Source organism: Haemaphysalis longicornis, unplaced genomic scaffold, assembly GCF_048455015.1.
Source record: "Haemaphysalis longicornis isolate Haplotype H1 unplaced genomic scaffold, Haemaphysalis longicornis Haplotype H1 scaffold_78, whole genome shotgun sequence".
Lineage (NCBI taxonomy): Eukaryota > Metazoa > Arthropoda > Arachnida > Ixodida > Ixodidae > Haemaphysalis > Haemaphysalis longicornis.
The window spans coordinates 1125831-1140765 of NW_027526441.1; the positions used below are offsets into that span (position 1 = coordinate 1125831).

The window sequence follows — 14935 nt, forward strand, 5'->3', positions numbered from 1 at the left end:
GAAGAGCGAGTCGAGCAACCTCTATACAACTTTGTGTAGAGAGTTTTGGAGATCAATGTTTGTTACCTTTTCTAGGATACGCCGATCTGCAAATATTCTGGTTGTGTTATACTTTTAAGGCTAAGGCGCTTTTATCCTTCAAAACTCAACAATCAAGGGGGGAAATAATTGTTAACATTTACCTTTTTTTACTCTTTCTTACCTGATATCTCTGCAGACAATGCCGCTGGAATGTCGCGAAATGTTTAGAATGACAATGAGAACAATAGTTGCAGTTGTTTTCTTAAATTTTTCTCTGTAGTTTTCTCGCAGTTGCATCAGCGGCTGCGAGAGAACGGTATGATATATTGTGTAATTCTGTACATTTATGGCCGCTTGTTTTCTTCAGATTGAAGGTGAGTCAGGCTAGAGACCTGCTGCGTTCTCCGGTCTATTGGATCACCCGAAGTGGTTGCGTCAACGCAGAACACTGCTAGAGGGGGAATGCTGCCAAGAAGCAACATCTCGACCTTCACAATATCTGACAGTTGCTGAAGCGGACTTGGATCGAGGAAAAATGCGCTTCAAAATCTCCTTTTGCAGGTCAGTATCTTGAAAGCCTTAAAATCGAGTAGTTGTACGTCATTAGTGAAATAATGGCAGGGATCACTGAATGATCGCTTTGGGTACAGTAACATATTACCGCAACTTAGAACTTCCCGCTGGTCTAAAGAAGCTGAGTAGTTCTCATGGAATTCTACGCAGCGAAAATGACAGAAGGTGGACGCAAAGTAGACAGGACAGGCGTTAAAGACAGATCCAGGGAACAAGAATTATCTATCAGAGATACTTAGCGTAGGCATTTGCCTACTGATTGTCATGCCTTCGGTTCTGAACCATGGATTAAAGTTACTAACAATAGCAGAAGGACGGCTGTGGGGCAAATAGTTAAAGGCAGCTACATAAAAAAGACAGCGAGTGCATGTGGGAGTGACGCGCCAATCCGATTATGCGCAAGCTAAATGGGTATTCCGGAAAAAGTGCTGTAAACGTCTTTTAACCATATTCGTACGAACGCCATATCATGTGCCGGTCTGTAATTCCGCTACATTTCACCCTTCTGAATTTTAGGAACCAACGCCTATGCTGTGTACTTTGTGCTCGCCGTCCGTGTTTTTTGTTTAGCATTACACAATGGTTACAAAAGGCTGATCCCCTCAGGGAACCTTCAGTGGTCATTGATTTCGTATTTAAGGAACTCAACTCAGAAAAGCTTAGGTGCATACCACTCCAATGAAAATTTACTTCGTTGTTTTCAGCACAATGAACACTCGCGGATTTCTGTTGGCATTTTCAGCGACTTCAAAGCTCGTGCTGACTTTGTATAGTGAAAGCAATACTAATAGGGGGTGAGAGCAGATAAAGCAATGTAATTTTTTGGGTTAGGTGATGTCCCCCCCCCCTAAAAAAATAATATTGTGCAATTATTTAACAGGGCGGTGCTACACAGCGAGTAAAAATTAACGGCCGTTGAAATACCTCTCTTTATTCTTTATGCTACTTATACACGACTCATATTTCCGACGTAAAAGTTGCTTTCTGATTTCTTCTCGGCTTGTTCTCACCAATTTTACTAACTTGCACAACTTTCCAATTTACTTTACCATTTGGCTTTAACCCAAGTGCTCATGGAAGTAGGATATCTCTTTTACTAAGTATAAGTCATCAGTGTTTGCAATTAGTCACTATTTTCGCATGATTTTTTAGGTGAAACCCTTAGATCTATTTGTTTTAAGCCTGCGCATTATGAGGGGCAGAAAATTGCGCGTCGTAAAGAATCCAATCTCGAGAAGAGAGCGCGTGCCGGGAACTGGAAACAGCAATGCCCTAACGGGCGTTGGAGCAATGCCACCTTGATGTTTTCAAAGCCGTGCGGCAGGCTCGGTGACGTAGCGCTACTGTGATTGCTCCGGCTGCGCGCAAACATACTGTAGAAGCAATGCGGCTGCACGAGGTTTTGCGGCTGCGGCCTTCTTCCACCTTTATGAATTATTTGGAGACAAATAAAGGTATATGAGTTTACTTTGGGGTATCAAACAAACGTCGGCTTATTTATTTGTGAGTGCCTGGAGGTCCGGACTTTTGTTTTTGAGACGTGTTCTCTTCGTCGCACACTTTGTTATATAAGAAGTCGGCAGACATTCTTGCGAAAAATGGTAATGCGACACCACAACACGTACTCAAAACCGCTTCAATTTTGTATCTTTCCTCGCAAACGTCGAAGTCAGACGAGTCGTCGTCGGAGAGCAATTCCACCGTTAGCTCAGTCACGAGTTGTCGCTGGATTGGAAACTTCCCAAATTCCGCTCGTTTGGAGATTTCCTCGACGGCAACATAGTTGTGGGCCACAGCATTTACCACTGTCAGTGCCTTCCCCTGTAAATACTAAGACGGAAGGGCAAGGAATTTGTTGACGGCGCCGTGCTGCTCTTGTTTATGGTCAGATCATGTTTGCAGCTTTCACAAGCAAGTGGCACCCCAGTCATCTGCAGTGTCCCTGCAACGTGTAGACTGTCAAGTCCGGCTTCACAACTACCGAGGAGGTGATATTGGGCGCTTTGTTGTCAGTATTGAGCAGCAAATGAGGCTGTTGTTTTTAATAGCGCGCCATAATTTAGGCTGCATGCATCTGACACGACCAGATACTTCACGAAATTAATCTTGTCGGCTTCTTTCTTTTTGCGGGCAGTGGGGACCTACTGGGGAGGAGTTTCTGCCGAAAAGGAGTTGTAAGCATGTTCGTTCTGCTTCAGGATATTTTCGTCTCGTTTCTACTTTGGAAAAGTACCTAGAACATGAAACTAAATGAACGACACTGCGTCCAGCCGAAGTCGTAGTTTGGAAAGCGGCGTTGTATTGTAGTCCAGTCAACTCGTCACTGGCTTCACAACCCGGTCGCAACCTTCCCGAAACGCTCGCGGATTAGCGTCCTTATTCTCAAACAACCCCCGGGGTGTGAAAAAACTGTGTAATTTGTTACGTATTACCTACGTTTCAAGCAGAATATGGCCCCAGAATTGTTCTCACAAAAGCCTCTGTATCAACCTGCTTCAACTGGTCTTTTCAGGATCGCAGTAATGACATTTACATTGTTGTAATGACACCACTCGTATCGTAGACCTGTTGGGCTGTGGTCATGCAAGATTTGAATTAAAATGCAGAAAAAAATGCTTTTAAGAGCTTTGGCTTGCGCCTTTTACTGTTTTCCTTTCTTGCCTTGCAGCATAGTACAAGTCACGAGATTTTTTATGATCAGCAGTGTACTTCTCATAGACGTGGATGTGGCACACTCCACGAATTCCCAGAATGAGCGCTGCTCAGAGAAGCTCCATATAGAATGCGAGCCGGAAAGCAGGTCGGCTTCAGCAGAAGTAAAGCCGCCGCTTCCACCGTCCCGTCTCGGAATCTACAGCCGTTGGGCGGTCAGCACTGACGCGGCGCCTTGTGCACAAGTTGCCAGGTAAGAATATATTATCTGGCTAAATTTCCTCAGCAAACTTATATCAAACTCAAATTCGAACTCAAAACGGCTCGTTTCCGTTGTGTCATTGGGAACTGCTAGCGCAGCCAAGTCAAGCCAGCGCCCCATGCTGTTGCTCCGTGAAAGCGTGTAATCGTTCTGTCATTCCGAGTGTAGCGATGCGGAGAGCGGCATTGGGGAAACGAATATGAACAAGCTCGTGAAGTCAATGTCCCGTACGCTTGTGGAGCCAAACATTTATTAGCTCGTTTTTATGGGGAGGGCTGCGGGGAGGGAGATATGCGGGAAAGAATAACGGCCTCTCGCAGAGAAAATCATACAAGGAGGCACTGGCTGCATCCAAGTTCACTTCCCTATCCGGCCCACAGTGCCCACTGCGCCGTGTAGCGCCTACGTTAGTCTTTCGGAGCAACGCTGTGCGCGTTCACTGTGTGCTCTAGCCCCAAAACTCAGCTTTCGCTTAATAAACTTGGTTTAACCGCTTCTAACTGCCGCGGGATCGATAGGTAGGGTTTACGTGAGAAATGAATCTTGTGAGAAATGAAAAACTCTTTTTTAGGTATGAGCGCCGGCAACACTCGAAAGAAATGAAATTTGTTCGTACCTTTCGCCTCAACTCTTTGTCACCGCTTTGAATTATGCTAAAAAGCTACGCTGGTCATCCACCGTCACAGAATAGTATGGCTCCCAATTTTTTTTTCTTCCGCAGTATCACAACAAACGTGACAATGTGTTTACGTATCTATGTATTTATTTTATATTTATAAAATGCCTCCAGAGACCCTAACACAAGAGGGTATTACACAGGGGGTGTGAAACACGGCGGAACTGAAGCCATAACGTACTGCGAAACAGATCGAATGCTTGGAGAACAATGAATTCTGGAAAACTATGTTGTGGGTGCCACTGGAGAGTAACATGGACTACAAATAACAAGTAAACATGCCAACTAAAGAGAAGTCCTTAAAGCGGCCATGCAGACTAAACACGTTTGCTTTGTGCGAAAGGTTTTATGTTTTATAGTGCCTCCAGCGCTTGTCCGGAAGCAAACAATGCTTTATTCACTGAGATTTTAGTAAATTTAAAGGGACCATGCAGAAAAAAACACGTTCGGTTTATTCAGAAGAATGCCTCGTTAGAATCATACTGACACCACTTTTACGCACACTTCGCGCAAATAAGCTATATAACTAGGAAAAAAAGAAATGGGCATGCGACTTATAGCTCATTTCCCGCAACAAAACCTTTGATCTCATATGCTCAGCTGTGCGATTTGCTGGGCCGGCAAAAGCAAACGCCAATTAGGCAAGGCTTACAGTCTTGCGGAATGAGCTGTTTGCGCTTAAAATATAGCATAGTCATTTTAAAGCAGTAAGAATGGAGGGGTAAACAATGAAAGTTACGAAAATACACGCAAACATAGAAGTAACGAGGCGCACTGCCGTTGGTATAGGGCGAACTATGCTTGTTTACCTGCACAGCAGTCCGCCGCTTTGGAGTTGTCTTACGCGACACTGTCCAATTGGCGCAAGCGACGTTGTCTTGTTTGTCGAGCATACCCCATGTTTCAGGAAACGTATACTCTGTACCGTAACAAAAACAAGCCAGCGGCAAATACGGTCAAAAACAAAGCAACCGCGGACAACAGTGCGCGGCTCAGTGTGGTAGCGCCGTCTGGAAGGAGTGACGTTAAGCATTTCTGCAGGGCCTAATGACGCACTGAAAGTTCGTTTGAATACCCGCCCTTGTGACTTCATTGCTGACGTCAAGAAAACACACGATACAGCGAGAGAATCAAAATTTCAACCCAAATTTGTTAATTTATGAATGAATACGGCACAATTTGCTGCCGAACAAGCGCTGGGGGCGTTATAAACACGAAATATTTCGCATACAACAAACTTGTATTTTGTCTGCATGGCCCGTTTAAGGTAAAATATTCATTCTCACGCCAAATCGTGGGTTTTAATGACGTATGTAATGACATCACAAAAACAAGTCCTCAAGCTAAACGTGGTGTGCTGCGGAGCCTTGTTTACCGTTAGTCTACCTAGACGGCGCCACCATACCACGGCAGGCCATTTTCTCCTTTGCTTTGTTTTTGACCGTATTTGTACCTGGCTTGTTTTAGTTCAGGTTGAAAATAATTGTATCGTGAAACATGGTGCTCGCTCGACAAATATGGCCACGTAAGACTCCTTCGCTTACGCCAATCGGCCCCAAAGTGCCGTAGTGCTGTGCAACTGAAACATGCACTGTGCGCGCAGTACCAACAGCAGTACGCATCGGTACTTCTATGTTTACGTGTACTTTCGTAACTTCTGCTGTTTACCCCACAGCTCTTAGTGCTATAAAAAGAAGGCGCCCTAAATTTAAGTGGAAGTACCTCCTTCGGCATGGTTATAAGCCCTGCCGAATTTGCCTTCGCTTTTGCCGGCCTCAGCAAATCCCAGAGCTGGCACATATGACATCATTAGTTCTGTTGAGGAAATGAGCTAGTGGGTCCCATGGCCATTCCCTTTTTTTCTAATTATGTAGCTTATTTGAGCGCAGTTTTTGTTAAAAGTGGTGTCAGTACGATGCTAACGACGCAATTTATCCTGTGAACCAAACTTGGGTTTTGTCTGCCTGGTCCCTTTAAATCAGGGCCAGCACCACGCAGTCAGAATAAACCTCAATTGTTTACATTGTGCTACGAAGCCAGCATAGCTCGAGAACTTATGCTACAACAGAAATGTGTTTACATTCGTGCTAGTTGCAGCACGGCCCTTAGTTCTCGCTTCAAACAAGCGCCATGCGTCCTTTTGGGTTTTAGTGAGGAAGAGAGAGGGACAGCTGTAATGTATAAGGAAGCCGTCAGTCCGGTGGTGCATGGAACTTCATGCGGCGGTGATCACATTGAGGCGGAGAAAGAAATACTAAGCAAAGTGAAAATGCCAAGCGATTCCAATATATATAAAAAGAGGAACGGGAAGGGGTAGACGCGACGGAAAGCAGAAGTTAAAAGCCAACCAGGGGGCCACTTTCAACCTAAAGCTTTACACCAATAAACAAACTACGCAATTAGGGTGGCTGCTTTGAATTGGGTAGTTTCGTCCTAAATACAAAGTAAAGAGAAGACAAGGTTACGACAAGACTGTTGGCAATTTTTGGGGTCTTTTCTACCTTCTAATATAATTCTGGCGATATTATTTTACATTTCACGTATATTTCCCGTTTTCCAGCATGAATTCTCGACTTTGTAGGTTTCGAACTCATGTCTTTCCGAAACTAATTTTCGCTCAAAACGAGAACAATAATATATTGCCTACTATTGGATGTCGGCAGCTCGAGGGGCCCGTCGTAACATTACCAAAAATTTGATGTCAGCAAGTGAGGGGAAACTAAAATGAGCTATGACGCAGGGAGCGCGGAAGAAAGGTAGCTAAGGTATTTGAACCTAAACCCCAACTTTAAATATTCAGGTTGAAAGACATTAAAACTGAAGCTCTAGTATTCTGCCAAAACGAAGTCCGGCAGACACTTCAGACAAGGTCTACGTAAACGTCTGCAAGAATTTTTACATTACGTCCTGCGTAAATATATTTACACAGGATAGTTCTAATAATTACAAACCTGAAAGAACGATACAGGTATACGCCATATGATTTGTGAAGCTTTACTTTGCTTAAACGCCATACAAATGATTTCCATCTCCAAGTCGCTAAAACTTTGTAGGATAGTTTTTAACACAAAGTTATCGGCGCGTCCTAACAATTCAAGCAATCCTGAACCTTATCGGGAAAGTCAAAATAATCTGCGGCTGGCTTATTAAAGCTAAGAAAATCAGCAAGCACACTCAGAAGCTGCCGTTTTGACTGTACTTGATCAGCTTCGATATTCCTGAATCAATAAAAGATAAAGTTATTTCTGTTAGTAATTAGCAATATAATGTCAGAATTTTTGTGTTGCAAACGTTCACTGAAATATTAAGCATTTCATTTTGGCAGAATTTTTCTCTAAAATGGTTGGTCAGCTGCTTTTTTCTTACTATGGTACCTCCTATTAGTTTGTCACTCGTGTAATTAAGCGTACTTAATAGTCCAAACTACTTATGTTGGCGTCATTTCTATGATTTAGATAAAAAAAACAGACATTTAAATCACACCACTGACACAAACGGTGCGTTATTTTTGTTATATTTCTCTGTTTTATTTCTTCTCTTTCGTCCTCTTCCTTTTGCCCTGTAACCTATCGGGGCTTTTATTTCCCCCTTTCCCCCTTCCCGCTCCGGGTAGCACGTCGGTGTCGAAATTCCGGCAAATATCCTGGCTTTCTCCACTAATAAAGAGCCTTCTCTCTCTCTCTCTCTCTCTCTCTCTCTCTCTCTCTCTCTCTCTCTCTCTCTCTCTCTCTCTCTCTCTCTCTCTCTCTCTCTCTCTCTCTCTATCTATCTATCTATCTATCTCTCTCTCTCTCTCTCTCCCTGACTTTAGTTATGTACGTTTCCTTTTATTGTATTCGTGTTTACAATTCTTTCCTATAATCGGAGAAAAAATGTATTCAATCGCCGATTTGAACAAACCGTTTTCAAAACGTCATCGTTGCATATCGACAATTATTTCAGAATAACCTAGCTGTAAATTGCCCTTTTTTCAAAGAAGTGCTGGTCCTAAGTCCCACGTAATTGTAGCGTCCGTATTCCCAATGCTCGAAAGCGGCGGTTGACGGTCAGTTTCCGCCATATTATCAGTCTCACATTAAAAACATTCAGCGCGCCAGGTCTGAAGAAGTTCGGGTGTAGCGTTCGTCACTAATGAATTTAACAGACGAGAATGTGCTGTGGCAGTAGAGGTCTTCAAACTTTCTTCCAGGTGCAAACACCAGGCAAAATAACAGGAAAATATCTTTCCTCAAATCACAAAAGTAGAGCATTTAAGTTGCTTTTCTTTTCTTGCCTTATATTCCCCCACTTGTACATCGCAAATCATTCGCTTAAGTTAGATGCCTCACAACGTGTGATAACCAGAAGTGTATTATCTGTTACATTTTTTTGTTCAGGAAAATCTATGCAAAGGGTGGCAAAACTGTGGACGCAGCCATCGCGACGCTTCTGTGCATGGGAGTCGTGCTTCCTCATTCGATGGGAATAGGCGGCGGCTTCATAGCCACTGTTTACTCAAAGCAAGTAATACTTTTATGCTTCTTTCCTTGGCACAGAATTACGGCATCCGTCTTGATTCGTATCAATCAATCAATCAATCAATCAATCAATCAATCAATCAATCAATCAATCAATCAATCAATCAATCAATCAATCAATCAATCAATCAATCAATCATGAAGCCTGAGTTTGTGAAGGGTGGTTAGGAGGTGCCAACGTCCTGTGATCGTCAGTGTACGGGGGAACAGACTGAAATATCGACCGCTCTGCACGTGGAGGTTTCATTTAGAGCTGGCAAATTCAGTTATGTCAGCCCATTCAAAGCGCACGAGGGCCGAGGAATACAGGAGGCAAAGTGTAGTAGGTCAGAACTGAAGCCATCTCGTACATGCTCATACCACGTGCGGTGAGATTTCTTCGTTCGAGGAATAATTTAGTGGTATATAATACGCTTCCTGACATTTTGTTACCTATTAAACTAGTCAGAGGATAAACCTACCACAGTGACTATTAGCCAACTACAGATTGAAACACAATTTTTTTAGACACGTATAGTTTTTGGAATTTGCAGAACAGCCACCTGAATCAATTCATTTATATATTAAAAGGGCATCCCCTGGTAGGAAGTTCAGTCTGGGGTCTAAAGTTACACCAAATTTTTTTTTATCATGAGTCCCGTTTGCCCGTCATAGACAAGGCGCAGCTGTTAGTGTTCCAGATCATCGAATCTCGTATTATTAACTAGGCACGCTCAAGTGGCATTCCTATTTCTTACAGAAACACGTCGAAAGCGGAAGTTTTAGTAGCAAGGGAAGTAGCACCAAAAAGCGCCACGAGAGATATGTTCCAAAAAAGGCCTTTCTCAAGCATATTTGGTAAGTTAATTGTTTACGTAGCGTGCATAAAACAGGTAAATGTGCTGTATTAAGCCTACGTTTGGCCTGCATTCAAAAACCTATACCATAAGGAAAACTGGAGGTACCATGCCAATCACATGCATTGACGCTTTGACGCACGCCCTGTATTTGGCGGGCAATTGATGGGTTTATTTAAGCTGGTACCTATTTTTTATGGTGACAAATGTTCCCATGTGTGCTGTATTTTTCGCGCAGACCTAAAATGTTTCGTCTTAATACTGTTACTACCACAGATAATTTGAAGAAACAAAAAACAGTTGCACTTCTCGTGCAACATTTTTCGCATATAAAAATCACTGTTGCAACTGAAGCTATCGACTTGAACGGCGTTTCCAGAACAGTGCGCTTCGTCGTTCTTATCGCTATGCTGTCTCAGCAAAACTAAAACGCAGTGAAGCAGAACGACCGATATACGCTTATGCAAATGACAATCCAACCTGAATGGACATACCCGTGCGTCCATACATCACAACGACCAATCTTCCACATGACCAAACTGTAACAAGAGGATTTGAGCGAAGGACATATGACAGCCTCTGAAAGTATGTTCAATGTTTCTGTTAGGTAGGCTGAGGTAACTTTATATGAAGGCAAACTTGAACTTTCAAGGAACATTGAGTTCCCTTCAAGGAATGCTGTCACCAAGTTATATTTCAGGCAACCCAGAACGAACGTCGCCGTAAAGAATGATGGCACTTCGAAAGATGAAACTACTCGATATGGCCAATTTCTCCAAGGTTTTGCAGTGAAGAAGTTGTGTGTGCGTTAATAATGCATCGTGTTACCAAAAAAAAACTGAATAAAGCCGAGTACTTAGGCAGAACGTCGAGTGGCAGTGACGGAGTGGGCATTTGCGTACGTTAAAACACTGGGACGTCTTATGGCAAGCGAAGCGATGCTGAAGTAATTGCTGAATGCTGCCATTAGCACACAAATAACCTCATGGACACAGGGAATAATGCTGTATAAACATTTATTAGACGGGCACGGGTTCACAGCTTTTTCTGAAGTCATTATGCGCATGGAAACGTTTGGTCAGTATTGTTGGTATGAAACAATATTGAGGTGATAAATACGAAATATTTAAGCCAGAAGCATTTCTTTCGACAAAGAAAGCCTATTTTAAGGTGCCCCACAAGGGGTCTTGGGGGTCGATAGGGTCACCACGCAGCGGCCATTTCTTGAACAAATGCTGTTACGTAGTACTCAGACCTTGATTAAAGCCTTTTTACGAGCGCAAAACACCAACAAGCCACAAAAACGTCTTCCATTTTGGTTGCGCTCACAGAATGTCACCTATTTGTGTTATACCTGAGGGTAAAGCATTAACACACCTGGCTCGAAGCTCACTTGTACTTGGTACAGTAAGTGCAGGAGCAACGACGCGTGAGCCCTCAGCGCTCCGTTTCCCCACCAAGAGTTTTAGCAGTTTCACTTTTGTTTTCTGGCTGCTGAAGCCAAAACGTTTTTCAGCATTCACTTTTTTATTCTCTTTTTCTAGCTTAGCCTCGAAATTGTTTATGTTATCGGGGAAAAAAGCATGTGCATCTCCTGGTTGTGGCAACGACCACTCCTTCCAAGGTGTTTCATTTCATCGCTTCAAATAAGGCATAATCGTAGGAAAATATGGTTGGATGCACTCAGCCTTTTGAGCGAACCATGTTGCCTAGTGTCCTCTGCGTAATTTGCTTTTCCCGTGTTACTGGAAACAGGAGCGTCCGTTTTGCGCCGAAAACGAAGGACATATTTTAGCACTGCAGTGGTGGTTTGCGTATTCCGTCTTACGGGCTGCCGTAATGCAAATAGGGACATTTGTTGAATTAGTCTTAAAGCAAATGAAAAAAAAACTTCGTTGCCGAGAAATGTTCACTTACGCTTGAAAAAGCTTGAATCTTGGACTTTCAATTATTTTCAATAGTCGTAGCCATCTCCCACACAGATTTATACAAAGAAAACAGGATCTCGGTGCCGCTATCTAGTTTCCGCAATGAACTCCAAACACGGAGGAAAAGGAAGCTTAGGTAAGGCCTTGACGTCTCCACTGAGGCCATAAAAGCCATTTTTGAGGTCGCCATTTCTTGCTTGTGTTCGTCGCACACACACTACCTTCCCCGCCATCCCTCGCTCCACTGTCGTCTGCTTGGTCTCCTCGTGTCGATCATTCGCTACCATCTGGGCTTCACAGTGACATAAGGCCTCGGTGGGCCGGCCTTCGGCGCTGTTACTGGAACACCGGAAGAGCGTGACCCCCCAGCGCATGAAAAAACCATGTGACCTCCCCCACACTTCCCCAATGCACCTTCTCTAAGCTTTTCTTTCTTCCATGAGGCAACATAACGTTAACTACAATTCACGACTCCACTAAATATTTTCGCAAAAAAGGAGTAAAATGTTTTGTAATAATTACGCAGAAACCTACATTACTTTGACCAGCACCATAATAAAAGCGTAAGAGAAACGAAGCGGGCGAAGCTTAGCACGATTAGGCGAGGCAATTTTACTCGCCCATTTAAAAAAACAAATCATTCTTTTTTGTGCTGCTGAGCATCACTTAGCAAGGAGAATGTAATAGGCAACCTCAACTAAGATTACTTTTACGGCTGTATCAAGCATTAATCTCAAAACGCAATGCGTTTTCTCTAATCAAGGGGCAAGAGTACACTTCGCGGGCGCAGGGAGCTCGGTAGCGGCGGTAAAACCTGTGCGGTAAGTTAGCGTTCACAGTAACTTTCGCGCATGCGCAATAGACTCACGCAATCACAGTATATGTTTGTGTAAGCGCTTTAACGGTGTTCAAGGATTAGGTAACAGGCGATACCTCCAGCTCCAAGTCTGTAATGACCGGCACGCTAGATCACCATCTCAATGCAACGCGAGCAAATGGATGGCGAACTGCAAAGCATCGTGTTCCCACGTGCAACCCACTTGCTGAAGTAGTCTTGGCAACGATGACGCTGCAAACAAACTAGGTCTGGACCGTCACCGTCAGAAATCGCGGAAATATAGGCGACTTTTCGCTGATAAACATCAAATCCATGCTTCGCCTCCGACTATACATCATCGCAAGTCACCGAGGCAACAAATAGCCTTACCATGCTGGAGGAATAGCTTTTGCTTGCATGAGCGAATGGGCTTACAATTTTTGGACTTGCCTCTACAAGAACTAGAGAGTAGATTTCCGACACAAACAAGACCCTTTTAAATTGATCTCAGCGGCCCCTCTATAAATTTGTACTTATCATGTCCATGAATGGCAAGTAAAAAAAATTCGTTACTAGCCTCTTTGTAAATGAAATAAGAAACGTGAACACGAAATTCATGTTCTACAAACAGCTAGTGAAATGGAATATTTTACCATTACAAGTAGTCACAATTTTTTATTGACGATGTGCTTAACAATTTAGGGCATGAAGTGCTCACTTGAGGATACCGGTAGAACTGTTATAAAAAGGAGAATTATAGCAAGCAGTAGCAACCTCTTGCTTTGGATCCTAATTTAGGGAACATTGAGGGGCCTCGAACATTTGCGCGTAATTGCTTGTCAACATTTGTGGGCAACAGGTTTACAGCCAATGACTTCCCTTTTTCTGTAATTTTGTAGAGCTCTTCACTCAGCGTGATTTGAACACAAAGCAATTGGACCTTCAGTGCTAGATGCGCGACTAGACATCTGTGAGCACTGAAAAACTTGAGAGTAATTAGTCAGGAAAGCAAAGTCATTTCCCGCAATACTAAATGTGTCACATGCTTTTCTGCCAAATATTGATTCTGTTTCTTTAAAGAGGTTCATTCCAGTTCATCTGTGGATATCAATCCTCTCGTATGTGTCCACAAATCAAATTAGTCACGCTAGGTGCAAAACCGTACAGAGCAGATGATTTCTTTGCCAAAAAGTTAAAAATTACAACGCGACACGCAGGAGGCCTTGCGATTGCTGTTCCGGGTGAGCTTCGCGGTTACGAGGAGCTGCACAACCATCTGAATGGCACACTTTGTTGGAGGGACCTCTTCGAATATGCTGTTCGGCTGGCGAAGTGTGGGTTTCCTATGGGCGCACATCTTGCGAACGCCTTACAAGAAGGAGTAGACAAGCTGAAGAAGATGAAGAGGACACTACCTCCAACCTTCAAGTAAGCTTCTTCACCGAAACGCCCAATCCGCAATTGGTTTATTGTAGCTTCAATGAAGGTGTTTAACATACTGTTGAAATCTTCGGGGAAAGCGTGAAAAACATGTTTGCAATTAACCTTTTAATACTGTTTGCCAAAATAGTGATGTACGTATATTCTTAGCTTTCTTGACACCGCGGCCGCAAAACATAAATATCGCTGCAGCAAAAAAAAAAAAAACATACAGTCTAAGAATTTTTTTCTTGGAAAGTTGCTAACGCGAAAAGCATCAGTGGGCTTTGCCTTCGGGACACAATGAGCCCTCAGACCCGCCGCGGTGGCTCAGTGGCTAAGGCGTTGCGCTGCTGAGCACGAGATCGCGGGTTCGATTCCCGGCCGTGGCGGCCGCTTTTCTTATGGAGGCGAAAAGCAAAAACGCCCGTGTGTACGAGATTTCGGCGACCGTTAAAGATCCCCAGGTGGTCAAAATTAATCCGGAGCCCTCCACTACGGCACACCTCATCGCTTGCGTTGTGTCGGCGCGTTAAATCCTACAATTAATCAATCACAATGAGCCCTCAGATAAGGCAAAAAAGAGCAGCATAAAATAACGAATAAAACAAACGAGATCGCCAAAGAGGGCTGTGACTCAGTCTACATTCGCTTACTTTCCGGATACTTCAGACTGAAGGTAGACATAGCCGAGAGCTGTTGCCTTGTTTTCCTCCAAGAACATTCACTATCCGAACTGTAGCCGTACGGCTTGGTTGTGGATTGGGTTTCTCCATTTTTAAGATTCGTGACAGAATACGTGAGTTTTTTTTTTCTCTTCCTGTTACGATTTTGAATGAATGTGCAGTTGTGCGTGCATTGCAAAATATGGAACAAGCTTTTCATTGCACTCCTTCCAGAAGCATGAAAGCTGTACCACATTTACGCTCAATACCCACATTCTTATTTTGTTCATTGCAAATTTGTGTCCTTGAATCAACCCGTGCTTTGCAAGGACCTCCACTTATCCTACACGTTAGCCTGTCGGATGGCCTACGCGGTGCTTCAGTACACACGAGGAAACTTTCACGTGGTAAAGGCGTGCATAGTAGAAATCCAAACAGAAACAAGACAAGACGAGCATTATACTGCATTTACCCTTGGTACCCCATTTACTCACAAACCGAGTTGCCCAACAACACCCACTTTTAAGCACAGAAAACCTTAGCTGGCTGCATGGACTGAGTAAAAAAGT

At 43.5% G+C, this 14935-nt stretch overlaps 1 protein-coding gene across 1 annotated transcript in view; it reads left to right on the plus strand.

Moving 5' to 3' along the window:
- The first annotated feature begins 325 nt into the window (after positions 1-325).
- LOC144148134 (scoloptoxin SSD14-like) overlaps positions 326-14935 on the plus strand; it is a 33965-nt gene continuing 19355 nt past the window's right edge. The window contains exons 1-5 of the mRNA XM_077679725.1: positions 326-582; positions 3263-3499; positions 8561-8683; positions 9441-9538; positions 13500-13710. Coding sequence (XP_077535851.1) covers positions 557-582; positions 3263-3499; positions 8561-8683; positions 9441-9538; positions 13500-13710 — 695 coding nt within the window. The 5' untranslated portion in view covers positions 326-556. The remainder of the gene's footprint in view (positions 583-3262; positions 3500-8560; positions 8684-9440; positions 9539-13499; positions 13711-14935) is intronic.